At 47.4% G+C, this 15,265-nt stretch overlaps 1 protein-coding gene across 5 annotated transcripts in view; it reads right to left on the bottom strand.

The window, feature by feature from the left end:
• NCOA1 (nuclear receptor coactivator 1) overlaps window positions 1-15,265 on the bottom strand; it is a 300,977-nt gene that overhangs the window by 83,806 nt on the left and 201,906 nt on the right. For all 5 annotated transcript variants that reach the window (XM_079968417.1, XM_079968416.1, XM_079968413.1 and 2 more), the window contains one exon: window positions 11,945-12,111. In XM_079968417.1, coding sequence (XP_079824543.1) covers window positions 11,945-12,111 — 167 coding nt within the window. The remainder of the gene's footprint in view (window positions 1-11,944; window positions 12,112-15,265) is intronic.

Raw genomic sequence — 15,265 nt, 5'->3', positions numbered from 1 at the left:
ATTTCTGGTGCTTGAGGAAGAGAATTCAAATGGCACCCAACATACACTAATTGACATGGGTCGCAATCCACCTTAAGCCTCTTTTTTGGGAAGGTGAGAATCACTTTGCAGCTTGTGGCCAGTGGTGGGAACAGAGTCAGTCTGGTACACTTCGTGGGTGGGGGGCAGAAGAGGAAGCCTTCTCAGAGATGACACGTAACAATTTGGTAGATTGACGCTGCATGTAAACTGCTATTGCAGGAAAAAGCTTTAGTTTGCTGCTTTGGGAAACTCAATGCTGGGCTTTGTGGACCTTGGCCTTGACCAGCAAAGGACTCTCATAACCAGAGGGTTCCTATGCAAGATGGGTCAGCAGCAAGCAACGCTGCTTTCTCCAAGGTGCAGACATTTAAACCTCCTTCCTCATTCACTTGCAAAAAAACCAACCCCAACCCAGCAAAATTATGACTTCATCAAGAGAGCCTTTCTTCTGCTCCCTGGCAAACTGGGGCGCTGAGTGCTTGAAAAGCAGCATTCACGGAGCCTCACTGGCTCAGAATCGCCATGCAACTTTTGTGGGATGGCGGAGTGCTGAAAAATTAACTGCCTGGCCCCTTCCTCTGCCTGGTTTATGGCTGTCTTGGCAGATGCGCCCCAGGCTGCTGCCACCGCCGCAAACTCCGTGTCCTGCCAACTGTACATTACTAGCCATGGAAGGGCTCCAGCCCCGGGAAAGCCGCTCTAAAAGCATTTGCTTGATACTTTCAAACAGCAGCCCAGCATGCAAAGCTCTGGCGGCGGCGGCGGCGGCGGAGGCCTCCGCTGATGTATAGGCACGCGGGGTAGATTCAGAAGGTCTCCTGTGTTCTCCCTTGGGCTCCTCCCTCTAATTCCGAGGGAGAGAAAGAAATGAGATGCTCTCGGCTGGGGAGGAAAAGGAAGAGCTGCCCTCTCACCTCTTCACGAGGGGCAAGCTTTGAAATCCGTCAGCAGGAGGAACTGCCTCTGGGGAGCACTTGGCGAGGGGAGACTGAACTGTGGATTGTTTCCATTCATTGCTAACTTCCACCTGCTGCTCTGCAGCTCTGCTGTTTGCAGAGAGCTCCAATTAGCGCTCTCGATGCCGGAGAAACATGAATTAAAAAATTCTGCTTACGGAATTTGAAGGGGATTTGGTTTTTTAATCGTCTCTTTATTTGAAAATCCCTCCCTTCGCTGCATTAGAAATTCCACAGCAACCAGTCTCTCTTTTCCTACTTAGCTATTCCCTGAACTTATTTGCAGCCAGGAACCTCGTTAGCCCTGGCTTCTGGTTTTGAATGTCAGAGGGCCTACAATTCAGTACCGCCAATAAGTCAGCGCAGCACAGATCAATCACATCGGCTAAAATTGTGTAAAAGTATTTTTCTTTTCCAGATTATGCTCAACCCTGGGAAGGGATCGGTGCAGCTAAGCCACAGAGCCTTGGCAGAGCTAAATCTTTCTTTGAAACAGATGATAGGAGAAGTGTGGAGGGGAAAGGAAATCATGGCTATGCGTCTGAACACTCGTCAGAGGACAGTAATATTTACTCCTGGGCAAACAGACCTTCCCTTCAAACTGTCTGCAAGCTAGAGGGTCAGCTCTACATTGCCATAACACTTTTTTTTGCACTTGGGCAAAAAAAAATGAGAGGCAGAAATACAAGATGGGTGACACCTGGCTTGAGAGCAGTACATGTGAAAAGGATCTAGGAGTCTTGGTTGACCACAAACTTGACATGAGCCAACAGTGTGACGCGGCAGCTAAAAAAGCCAATGCAATTCTGGGCTGCATCAATAGGAGTATTGCATCTAGATCAAGGGAAGTAATAGTGCCACTGTATTCTGCTCTGGTCAGACCTCACCTGGAGTACTGTGTCCAGTTCTGGGCACCACAGTTCAAGAAGGACACTGACAAACTGGAACGTGTCCAGAGGAGGGCAACCAAAATGGTCAAAGGCCTGGAAACGATGCCTTATGAGGAACGGTTAAGGGAGCTGGGCATGTTTAACCTGGAGAAGAGGAGGTTAAGGGGTGATATGATAGCCATGTTCAAATATATAAAAGGATGTCACATAGAGGAGGGAGAAAGGTTGTTTTCTGCTGCTCCAGAGAAGCAGACACGGAGCAATGGTTCCAAACTACAAGAAAAAAGATTCCACCTAAACATTAGGAAGAACTTCCTCACAATAAGAGCTGTTTGACAGTGGAATTTGCTGCCAAGGAGTGTGGTGGAGTCTCCTTCTTTGGAGGTCTTTAAGCAGAGGCTTGACAACCATATGTCAGGAGTGCTCTGATGGTGTTTCCTGCTTGGCAGGGGGTTGGACTCGATGGCCCTTGTGGTCTCTTCCAACTCTATGATTCTATGATAACAATCCGGGACACTGGGACAGTCTGAACCAGGATCTCTCCCCTGGTGAATTCCTGCTGTAGACCTTCATAAGGAAGCAGCCCAGGAAAGGAGAGGAAACAGAGCATAGTAATAATTAACAGGTAACGTAGCTGCACATGTTGATAGCTCTTTCTGCTCGAGGAAGGAAGCATTTACAAGCTCTAATGAAGTCAGCTTCATCATCTCTTCTGCATCAGTTGGCCTGTGTCCTAGAGCTCTGAAAGGCATTTCCGTTGCACCACTCATCACTCCTGGTGAGTTCCTGAAGCATCCCAGCTCCAACCACAAGCAGAGTGCGGAGAAGGAGCCCCTAAGTTTCACTGCAGAGTGACTGGTGGCATCTGACTCTGCTGCAGCTGAGCAAACAAGATTGCAGCTCATTAGGCTTCTGCTGCCCCCACATGCAACTCTGCTGGGCAACTCGCTGCACCACATCCTATCTTTGTAATGAAAACTGTTCTACTGCTTTGTCTAAGGCTCTGAATTCTGCCTGGGTCTGTGCATTTTATGCCTCTGAATATTCATGGCAAACTGAAAAAAAATACAAGAACAACAAACAGAATGATTCCGAGGCCTTAAGTTTCAATTTTCAAACAACCCTGCAAGATTCTATTCCTCGCTGAATGTGGATAACGGCTTAGAAAGGAGTAGGGCATCAGGTAAACATGCAGGTATCAGGAAGGCTAGGCAAGGCTTCCCAGTGGCTTGGGGGGTGGGGAGAAGAATTTTCATCAACTTGTGCGAGTCCCTCTCATATGGCGTGCCATTTTATGTTTCTTAAGGTAAAGGTAAAGGGACCCCTGACCGTTAGGTCCAGTCGTGGCCGACTCTGGGGTTGCAGCGCTCATCTCGCTTTATTGGCCAAGGGAGCCGGCGTGCAGCTTCCGGGTCATGTGGCCAGCATGACTAAGCCGCTTCTGGCAAAACCAGAGCAGCACATGGAAACGCCGTTTACCTTCCCGCCGGAGCGGTTCCTATTTATCTACTTGCACTTTGATGTGCTTTCGAACTGCTAGGTGGGCAGGAGCAGGGACCGAGCAACAGGAGCTCACCCCGTTGTGGAGATTCGAACCGCTGACCTTCTGATCAGCAAGTCCTAGGCTCTGTGGTTTAACCCACAGCACCACCCCACATCCCTCTTTATGTTTCTTAACTCCCTACAATCACCACCGCTTTACCTTACATCCAAATATCAATGTCCTTCTGCCCCCTCTTGCACAAACATCTCTAAGCCTTAATCTTGCAGAAGGCAGCAGGTGAGTTCTGAGTTCTGATTCTCCTGTGCCCCTATCAGGACCAGAGCTCAGCAGGAACTTCCTTGCTGAATCAGTCCAAGGGTTTTCCTAGTCCAGCATTCTGGAAATCACAAGAAGGGGAGGAGGGCATGAAGGCTCTTTCTCTTTTTCTTGTCTCCAGGACCTGAACATGGAGCTCAGTCCCCACCTTCTCTCCTTACCCTTTCACCCAACAGTCTCTCCGCCCCAGCCAAAACTCTACAAGACCCACCTGTCCCCAGTCTTTTAGTAAAGACTCCTGCGCCTTATGTTTAGCAGAGAGCATAGCTGGGGAAAAAAACATAAACAGATCTAATAGTGGTACTTTTCTCAAGTATATAATCTGCTTAACCTCCGAGGGCTGCAGTGTGAAACATATCCACACATCACATTTCCCTGGGTATCCAGAGGTGGAAGATCACCAATGAGCAAAAACAGAAATCTCTAATGCACAAATTGGTGCTAATACCTGCTGGAAAAGGCATGCCAGCAATGGACAGGGCTGGAGCCCAAAAGGTGAGTGAGGCCACAGACACCTTCTTGATGTCTCACACTTAGATGCATGCATCCTGTTAACCCATTCCCACTCCCCCCGCAATTCATTCATCTCCCACGCTTAAGATAGAAGATCTTCCTGTATAGCTAGGTAAAGGTAAAGGGACCCCTGACCATTAGGTCCAGTCGTGGCCGACTCTGGGGTTGCGGCACTCATCTCACTTTATTGGCTAAGGGAGCAGGCATACAGCTTCCGGGTCATGTGGCCAGCATGACTAAGCTGCTTCTGGCGAACCAGAGCAGTGCATGGAAACGCCATTTACCTTCCCGCTGGAGCGGTACCTATTTATCTACTTGCACTTTGATGTTCTTTCGAACTGCTAGGTTGGCAGGAGCAGGGACTGAGCAACAAGAGCTCACCCTGTCGCAGGGATTCGAACTGCCAACCTTCTGATCGGCAAGTGCTAGGCTCTGTGGTTTAACCCACAGCGCCACCTGCATCCCCTCCTGTATAGCTAGTAAGCTTTCAAATAATAAAGCAAACCTAACTGCTCTGTTAGAGGCAGAGCTGGAGAGGGGAGGCCACAGGGTGGATTTAAAGATGTTGTGGGCCGCATCCGGCCTCCCAATCCCTGCCTAAGATACTACTCTGCCATCATCTCGTGCCCAACAGCCCAGAGTTAAATGGAGCGAAACTGAAAAGGTGCAATTTCCTTCCTCCAACCCTCCCACCCCCACAAACAACATGGTCAGCAGAAAAGAGACCAGCTGGTAATGGAGAGCAAAGCTCAAGGAACCACTCCGTGTAGTAGCTCTTGCTCTCGTTAATGTTCAGCCATGCTGTGCCCTGCCAAGAAAACTAATGACTGCTGAAGAGGCAATAAGCGGGAGACTCTCAAGCACTTACCTGATAAGAAACTCCCTTCTGGTTTCATCTGTAATGTGCATGAAATGTGACACCCCTCAATACCAAACAGGAGTTTCCAAACTACCCGCCCTGTCTAAATTCTGTCTGACCTCTGGGTTCCACGGTATCACTCCTGAGGCAACAGGAAGCAACGGAAGGGATAATAATAATGATAATAATAATAATAATAAATTTTATTTATACCATGCCCTCCCTGGCCAGAGCCGGGCTCAGGGCGGCTAACACCAGTAAAATTACAGTAAAAACATAATAGGGGAAAAAACCCAATTTAAAATACAGGTTAAAATGCACTTTAAAATGCAGCCTCATTTTAAAAGTAGCCCATAGATCAAAAACATAAGGGGAGGGAAACAGAAGGGTCAGACTGAGTCCAAACCAAAGGCTAGGTGGAACAGCTCCATCTTGTAGGCCCTGCGGAAAGATGTCAAGTCCTGCAGGGCCCTGGTCTCTTGTGACAGAGCGTTCTACCAAGTCGGGGCCAGTACTGAAAAGTCCCTGGCCCTAGTTGAGACCAATCTAACCACCTTGGGACTTGTGACCTCCAAAATGTTGTCATTTGTGGACCTTAAGGTCCTCCGCGGTGCATACCAGGAGAGGCGGTCCCGTAGGTACCATGGGTGTGTTTCCTCCATATACAGCCCAAATGATGTGTTTTTCGCTTCTGACACCCACAAAAAGGCACAGGGAAAATTTCTCTCTAGGAACCATTTAGCATGTGTGGGAGTATTTTTCAGTTGTCAAAGCCAAAATCAAAATTTGAGCAGAGGGAACTGGATCAAATGTAGTTCCTTGTCCGAAACTTTGGGATAGTTCCAGTCTAAAAAGTTGTGGAAAATAATACAATGATAAAAGAGATTGTTTCAGTTATATCTAGAATGCCCAGTTAAGCAACCACTGTTAGTCTTCTGAGGAAGCACACCTGAAAGCTACAAGGGCAGAGACAACTTCACTTTGATACACTATAAGATTCCTTAGTGCAATATGAAATAAATTATTTAAAGAAACTGTAAACGTTCAGTAAATTTCTATTTGTCCAACACAGCCTTCCCCAGCCTGCTGCCCTCCCAGTATTTTGGACTACAACTCCCATCAATATGCCCATGCTCGCAGTGGCTGATGGGAGGTGTAGTCCCAAAACAGAAGGAGGGCACCAGGGGAAGGCAAACTGATGTGAAACTTGTAAGCTTTCATATCCTCACAGCATCAGAGGTTGATATCATTAACATCAGATTACCATTTTTACCCAGTGATGTATGGCTGCCCACTAGAGCATCAGACCATTGGTCCATCTGGGTTATAACCACCTACTGTTCAGAGAACAGATCTTAAGTGTTATACAGATACAGTGGACGCTTGGGTTGCGAACGTGATCCGTGTGGAAGGTACGTTTGTAACCCGCAGCATTCGCAACCAGCAGCGCTGCATCTGCGCACGCGGGGGTCGTGATTCGGCGCTTCTGTGCATGCGCAACGTGCGATTTAGTGCTTCTGTGCATGCGCAAGCGCCAAAACCCGAAAGTAACCTGTTCCAGTACTTCCGGGTTCGGCATGGTGCGCAACTTGAAAACATGCAACCTGACTGTACCTTTACCAGTCATGTTATCCAAGAGCCTTTAACAAGCCTGCCTCTGGTGCAACTAGACATGTCAGAGACAAACTCAACTTCCTCTGCCCACCAACTACGTGTGCTCCACTTGAGCTAGGGCCTGTTTCAAAATTAGATTCAAAACATTTTGCATAAATACCAACATACAAAATTTGACACACACAATTGTTGGGTTTGTTTTTTTTAAAAAAAATTTAAGCCAACTCTCTACACTGGAAGAAAGTGAGGAATACAGATGACTAGAATCTCAAGACACTTTCGCAAGTACCAACAACACCTCTTTGTCCCCAACACATTTATATTTAACTTGGGACAGGAATAACATGGTTCCTAATGTGGAAACCATCCATTTTACTTTTGACAATAATCCCGAGAAGTGCGAGTATCTAATTAAACAACAGCAGCAGCAACGAGGCAGGCATGATCCCATTTCTACGGAGAGGCACGACCAGGAGGGCATCATCAGTTGCCAAGGCGGCATTTTACCTCCAAGAAGCACAAATGACAGGAGTAAGGCCATGAAAACATTACAATCGGAACATGCGTATTATGGGACACGGCAAATCTCCTTTGCAAAAGCCTGAGGCTCTCTTCCCCACCCGCTTGCATCTTGGGATGCTAAGCACAGCCTTTGCTCCCAGTCAAGCTGACAAGTTCCACGCCCAGCGCTTTGTCTTTTGGAAAGAGCTGCTGGTGCCACAAGGCGAGCGTTTCATTCGAGGAGAAATATGGAGCGCCTTCTTCCAAGCCAAGGAGGGACTGCTGCAGGGCAGGCCTTGAGCTGCTGGCAGAGCCCCATTTCTCATGCTCCCAACCGCTCGCGATTCAGCCACAGTGGGAGGGCAGGGAACGAGAGAGGCACCGCTCTCTCGCCAGGGCCATTGAAAGAGCACAGAAAGAAACTCATGGAACTTTTCTCTCTCTCTCTTTTTGGAAATATGCATTATTTCCACCTGGATATTTCCACAGCCACTGACTCTGTGAAAGGGCTTCTCTCCCACTGCCTCTTGCCCCCCCCCCCACCCAAGAACGGAAGCTGGGCAATGCAGAATGAGACTGAGCAACACTGGGAAGACCTCAGTGGATGGATTCCCAGGGCACTTTCCCATGCATCCTGGCTCTTTCTGCAATTAATCTTTTTATTAAAAAAAACCCAAACACCTGGATTCCGAAAGATTTAAAACCAGAGTTTTACTTTTAAATGCAGTTACAATGTCATTTAAAAAAAAAAAAAAAAAAACAGTACAGTGGTACCTCTGGTTGCGAACGGGATCCGTTCCGGAGGCCCGTTCACAACATGAAAAGAAGGCAACCCGCAGTGGTGTGTCTGCGCACATGCGGGCTGCAATTCGCTGCTTCTGCGCCTGCGCGTGACATCATTTTGTGCTTCTGCGCATGCGCGAGCAGCAAAACCCGGAAGTAACCTTTTCCGGTACTTCCGGGTTGCCGCAGGACGTAACCTGAAATAACTTAACATGAAGCAGATGTAACATGAGGTATGACTGTAACTCTGTTTAAAATGAAATCTGAATGTAACATAGGTAAAGGTAAAGGGACCCCTGACCATTAGGTCCAGTCGTGGCCGGCTCTGGGGTTGCGGCGCTCATCTCGCTTTACTGGCCGAGGGAGCCGGTGTACAGCTTCCGGGTCATGTGGCCAGCATGACTAAGCCGCTTCTGGTGAACCAGAGCAGTACACGAAAACACTGTTTACCTTCCCGCCGGAGCGGTACCTATTTATCTACTTGCACTTTGACGTGCTTTCGAACTGCTAGGTTGGCAGGAACAGGGACTGAGCAACGGGAGCTCACCCCGTTGCGGGGATTCGAACTGCTGACCTTCTGATCGGCAGGTCCTAGGCTCTGTGGTTTAACCCACAGCGCCAAACGCGTCCCCGAATGTAACATAGCAAGATGAAAACACTGAAATGTCCTCTAGCCACTATACCACTCTGCAGATGTAGGAGATCCTGTCTGGGAGCGGGGAGGTCTGTGTTTGAATCCCCAGCCTCTGCCTTGAAGTTCACGGGGTGACTCTGGGATAGTCGGCCTAACCTACCACAAAGAGTTGTTGTGAGAATTCTTGTAAGGAGAGAACTATGTATGCTGCCTTAAGTTCCCTAGAGGAAAGACGGGATATAAATGTAATTAATCGGTTGACCAATCTAGTGAATGAATGAAGAAATGAAATATCTTCAGAAGGTAACAGGTCAAGATCCTCTTTCAAACGCACTGAACTGAAAGCCCACTTTTAATGTGTGATGTTGCTTGTATATTATGTTGGAAACTGCCCAGAGTGGCTGGGGCAACCCACTTAGATGGATGGGGTACAAAAATTAAGTTGGTATTCTTGTTTTCTTCTATGGAAAGGGGGGGGGGGGATGTAGGAAATATTTGACTTCTAGGACAAGTGTTATAAATTAAAGGGTCATGTATTGTATTTATTATTGTTGCAAATTATGAATATTTTATCCACCACACCAAGCAGTGAGAAAATGTACTTCCCATACTGAAAACCAGTGTTAGGGAATGGTTAGAGTGTTGGGCTAAGACCTGGGAAACCAGGATTCAAAGCCCCACTGAGTCATAAAGCTCACTGGGTGATATTGGGGCCCATCACTGTCTCTCAGTCAAACCTACTTCACAGGGTTATTGCATGGTTTAAATGGGGACAGAGAGAACCATATGAGCTCCTTAGAGGACAAAGGGTTCCTCGTGTGGAAGACATGGCCAAGTGATTCCAGGAAGAGAAAGGGAAATTGCTCACAACCGAGCACTCCAAATTCTGCTGTGGATCATGACCGTTGTCTTTAAGCGAGTGGTCTTACTTAAGTTTTCTTACAGCTAAATGGAAATCTATTAATTTCCCAGTTGCCACTCCAGTCTCTAAGCAGACAATGGTCAAACGCAAAAGGTCCGAGGACTGCATGGCCAGAAGATCTGGATGCTGCTCCCAGCCTAGGTAGTATGAAGACTTCATTTAGTTACAAACGAACCACTTTTGATTGTTACGGAAACCCATTAGTACAAGCTCTCATTACCAATATATATATTTTTAACAAAATAAACCTGATGATGATTAGGATGCACTCTTGTTCAGGAAATGCATCAATTTAAAAAAATGAGCAACGTTATTTAAACCAAATTATTTAAATTGGTCTTTTTTCTGAGCAATTTGAATCAGTGGTTTAAATTGCCTTAATTTAAATCAATCCACCCTGTAGACAGCCTCTTTTTACTAACTAAGCCGTATTTGGACGAAGCGGAAATGAAATAAAAGCAAGGAAGGGGCTGTTCACAATAACACTTCGGTCGTGGTTTGATGGTGGAGATCTCCCTAACAATCTACAAGTAAATATTATTTACGTTACAAACTCTATCAAGGAAAGCAAAGGTGGTTCTGAGACTTGACCCCTGCAGTCCTTGCAAAGACAGAAGGCCATTTCATGCAATACACCTTCATTTGCCTCTGTCAATAGACTCAAGGGGTGGCTGTCAGCAATGAGCACGACTGTAGGATCCACGCACTACACTTTAAACCTACACTTAAGTTGCCACTTAAACATGCAATGTGCGAAGCAACGGCAAATTTGCTGACCAAAATGCAGCAGCACCCTCGCCTCCCTCAAGATATGCAAAGCGCAACAGGGACTTATGCTGCTCCCTGGCTCTGTGTACCCCCATACACATCCCCCAAATTTGCTCTGGGTGATTAGGAGAACTCCCAGGGGTAGGAGATGGTTCCACCGGACAAACAGAACTGCTTGTGCTGAAAGAACTCTCTCCTTTGCACGACACAATTACCGTATTTTTCGCTCCATAAGACACACTTTTTCCCACCTAAAAGGTCAGGGGAAATGTCTGTGCGTCTTATGGAGCGAATGTGTGGTCGATCGTTGGCTCCCTTTCCGACCCCTTGCCCAGGCTTCCCTTGCTGAAAGTTCTGCAGACGGAGGCCGTTTGTTTCCCCAGCGACATGTGACTGGCTGATTAGATTATCTGTCTGGAAACTGTAGAAACGGCTCCCTTTCCTTTCCTAAAGAAGCTGCAGAACTGTGAGTTGAATCCCATAAAAACAGGATTTTTCCCCTTTGCAAAAGAAGCTGCACAACTGTGAGCTGACCCCCCCCCCCAAAAAAAAACTAGGTGCGTCTTATGGTCATGTGCATCTTATGGAGTGAAAAATACGGTAATTCCATCCTGAAATGCCTGATCTCTAGTTGAGGCCAGTCTGAAAACCCGTATTTGCAGAGCTTGCAAGTGAGAGCAGGGGAGACATCTGTAGGGGAGAATGAATGAGTTAAGAGGGTGTGTGTGTGTGTGTGTGTGCGCGCGCGATGTGCTGACCCGTTTCTGTGCCACTGACTCTCCCTGGCAAATGCCTCCTTCAAAGAATCACAGAACTTGAGAGTTGGAAGGGACTCCAAGGGCCATCTTGTCCAACCCCCTGCAATGCAGAAATCTCAACTAAAGCATCCCTGACAGACGGCCATCCAACCTCTGCTTAAAAAGCTCCAAGGAAGGAGAGCCCACCACTTCCCAAGGGAGTCTGCTCCACTATCCAACAGCTCTTACTGTCAGAAAGTTCTTCCTGATGTTTAGTCGGAATCTCCTTTTTTGTAACTTGAAGCCATGGGTTCGAGTCCTGCCCCCCAGAGCGGAAGAATACAAGCTTGTTCCATCTTCCATGTGACAGCCCTTGAGATAGTTGAAGATGGCTATCATATCTTTGTTGTGGGGAAGGTGTTTAGAAAGGGGACTCAGGAGTGGGGGAAGGATGTTTTTGAATCATATACTTTCATTACTCAGTTGCTGCACCGCCCTCTCCAAGGAGGATCTAAGCCACACCTTGTGAAAGTCTTGCCTTAAAACAGTGGTTCTCAAAGTGGGTGGATTAACCCACCAAGAGGCAAGGGGGTGGCAGGGGGGTGCTGGAGGTGTAAATGACTATTAGACTTTGAAAAGCTGGGATCATTGGATTAAGTCCATCCATTTTGTTGAAATAATTAAATTAGTTTTAACTGGATTTTGAATAAATGTGCAATTAATTGTTTTGAATTATATTGTGTTATTATCTTCCTCAATGGCTGTGCAAACCATTATTCTGAATAGTTTTTTTTATTGGCCATGGGGCACTCTGGATGAGTTTACTGAACCAAGGGGTGTGTGGCTTGAAAAGGTTTAGGAACCACTTGCCACCTTCAAACACACCAGTGACAAACAAGAGAAGACCAAAGGGCCTTGCCGATTTACCTTGTTCAAGCCTCTTCATCTGCTGAATCTGGTCAACCGTTTTCTTCAGAATCTTGCATTTGTCAGGTTTGACGCTTAGGCTGTCGATCTCTCCGATATTGGCTGAGAGCAGCTCGGCCAGCTCTTCCAAGTATTTGTTCTCTTGCTCCCTGCGCCGTTTCTCATTGCTGTTGGAGAAAAGCAACGCTCAGTTACTAAGCTCTTCAGTAATCAAAGCCTATCTGTGCTTTAAAATAATCCAAAATTCACACTAAGGACAGCCCAAATTAAGGACGCGAGTTTCTTGAGTATTTGTGGGTGTTTTGTGAGTATGACCCCGACTGCAATCTAATCCATTCAAACAACAAGTCATGTGGTGTGTTAGCGAGGGTCCAGGCATCAGTTCAAGATTATCTGATCCAACTCCATCTCATAATATAACCATTTCAAATGCCAGTAAAAACAAAACTAGACCAGTGTCACTAACGTATAGCATCAGCTAATAATAAAATGCAATTATAAAGGGCTTACAGCAACTTGCTAAGAATCTAAGGTAAAGGTAAAGGACCCCTGACAGTTAAGTCCAGTTACAGACGACTCTCGGGTTGTGGCACTCATCTCGCTTTACAGGCCAAGGGAGTCGGCGTCTGTCTGCAGACAGTTTTTCCGTGTCATGTGGTCAGCATGACTAAGCTGCTTCTGGCGCAACAAACACCGAAACCAGAGCAGTGCACGGAAATGGGGTTTACCTTTCCGCTGGAGTGGTACCTATTTATCTACTTGCACTGGCATGCATTTGAACTGCTAGGTTGGCAGGAGCTGGGACAGAGCAACGGGAACTGACCCCGTCGCAGGGATTCAAACCACCGACCTTCTGATCAGCAAGCCCAAGAGGCTTGGTGGTTTAGACCACAGCACCACCTGCGTCCCTTGCTAAGAGTCTACATGTCAGCAATTCAATTATCCAGTCGCTGCCCTCGGGAAGGGCTGCAGCTCAGTGATGGAGCATCTGCCCAGAAGGTCTCAGGTTTAGTCCCTGGCATCTTCAGGTCAGGTTGGAAGAGACTCTTCCACCTGAAATCCTCAAGAGCTGCTGTCGGCTGAGCTAGATGGACCAATGGTTTGACTGGGTATAAGGCAGATTCCTATGGTCAGTGTGTACAATGTAAGGCTACTCAGCTGGCCCATTTCATACCACCTTAATCATGAGCATGAAAAGGAGGATTCAAAAAGAATGCAGGAGCATATAATGTGTTCTCAAAAAACTGCTTTTTCTGCTCATTAGTAGAAGACAAGAGGATGCAGACTTTTTATTGTCAGTTTTATGAGATTTTTGATCCACAGATATGCATTTGCGGGTGGCGCTGTGGGTTAAACCACAGAGCCTAGGACTTGCCAATCAGAAGGTTGGCGGTTCAAATCCCCACAACGGGGTGAGCTCCTGTTGCTCGGTCCCAGCTCCTGCCAACCTAGCAGTTCGAAAGCACGTCAAAGTAGATAAATAGGTACTGCTCCGGCGGGAAGGTAAACGGCGTTTCCGTGTGCTGCTCTGGTTCGCCAGAAGCGGCTCAGTCATGCTGGCCACATGACCTGGAAGCTGTATGCCGGCTCCCTGGCCAATAAAGTGAGATGAGTTCCGCAACCCTAGAGTCGGCCACGACTGGACCTAATGGTCAGGGGTCCCTTTACCTTTACAGTCATACCTCGGGTTACAGATGCTTCAGGTTGTGTGTTTTCGGGTTGCACACTGCGCTGAACCCGGAATTACCAGAACGGGTTACTTCCGGGTTTCGGCGCTCGCACATGAGCAGAAGCGCTAAATCATTCTTTGCGCATGTGCAGAAGTGCCAAATTGCAGAAGTGCGCAGACGTGGCGCTGTGGGTTGCGAACGCTGTGGGTTGCGAACGTGCCTCCTACACGGATCACGTTTGCAACCCGAGTGTCCACTGTATTGCACTAGGTTCATTATATCACAGCCTGCATTTTTGTGCTTAAGAGTGCATTTACTATTCCTATGTTAGCTCTCGAGTTGCAATGCACTTTGGCTGCTTTTGCACAGAAATATGTGAGGCTGTCTCTCTCTCTCTGGTTTAGGCTCATACTTCTCTTCTACACACACTCTCTGCCTCAGCAGGCTATACGGCTATGAACACAGAACAGCCACTCAAGGCAAAAAGAAACTGGCAAATTGCCAACAGGAATAAATTGTGATGGCAGTGAGCCAAGAAAGCAAGTTAATAAGCTAAAAGGCAGAAGAGATTTTTTAAAAAAAATAAAATAAAAGAAGGGCAATCAATCTGTTTGCAAAAGCTGCAAAAGCAATCGCTTTATAAGCAAATCTAAGAAGCTTCCAACACACCATGGAACTATGTAGATGAAGAGCGAGTAGCCTTTACTTGGCTGCAATTACTCCTTTTTATACTTTGGAGCATCTGAGAGCAATTCTGCGGGCTTTTTTCTTTAATGCAATGATAGCACGGTTCGTTGCTGAGTGGGATTTGGATGCCTTTCCCCAAGGTTGCAATTCTCTTGCTGAGGGGGTGGGGAGATCCTGCATTTTCACAGCACTGCAACTATAGTTGCTGGGGGAAACACAACCTCTCCCTCTCACCTAGCACCACCTCCTGTTAGCAGGGCTTCATCAACACAGGGGACAAAGCCCCCGTCCCTTCCCCAAAATGCAGCCCCAGCAGCCATCAGGTTACCCTCCCAGCTCCCACTCAGTCCTGCCATTTCAATAACCATTTCCATCTTCTCCATGTTGTTCTTTGGAGATTATACTGAAGCGTTAGAAGCCGTATCTAGACCTATCGACATTTTTCGTTTTGTGTATGTTTCCAAGCACAATTCAAAGTGTTGGTGCTGACCTTGAAAACCCTAAACGGCCTTGGTCCAGTATATCTGAAGGAGTGTCTCCACCCCCATCATTCTGCCCGGACACTGAGGTCCAGCCCCGAGGGCCTTCTGGTGGTTCCTTCACTGTGAGAAGCCAAGTTACAGGGAACCAGGCAGAGGGGGTTCTTGATAGTGGCACCCGCCCTGTGGAACGCCCTCCCACCAGATGTCAAGGAAATAAACAACTACCTGACATTCAGAATACATCTGAAGGCAGCCCTGTTTAGGGAAGCTTTTAATGTTTGATGTATTACTGCATTTTAATATTTGGTTGGAAGCTGCCCAGAGTGGCTGGGGAAGCCCAGCCAGATGGGCGGGGTGTAAATAATGGGAGGGCATTCCACAGGGCAGGCGCCACCACCAAGAAGGCCCTCTGCCTGGTTCCCTGTAACCTCACTTCTCGCAGTGAGGAAGCCGACAAGGCATTCGGAGCTGGACCTCAGTTT

The sequence above is a fragment of the Podarcis cretensis genome (assembly GCF_951804945.1).
Source record: "Podarcis cretensis genome assembly, chromosome: 3".
In the NCBI taxonomy this organism is placed as follows: Eukaryota; Metazoa; Chordata; class Lepidosauria; order Squamata; family Lacertidae; genus Podarcis; species Podarcis cretensis.
Note: the sequence above shows the minus strand (reverse complement) of the source record. Positions and strands in the feature narration are given on the sequence as shown.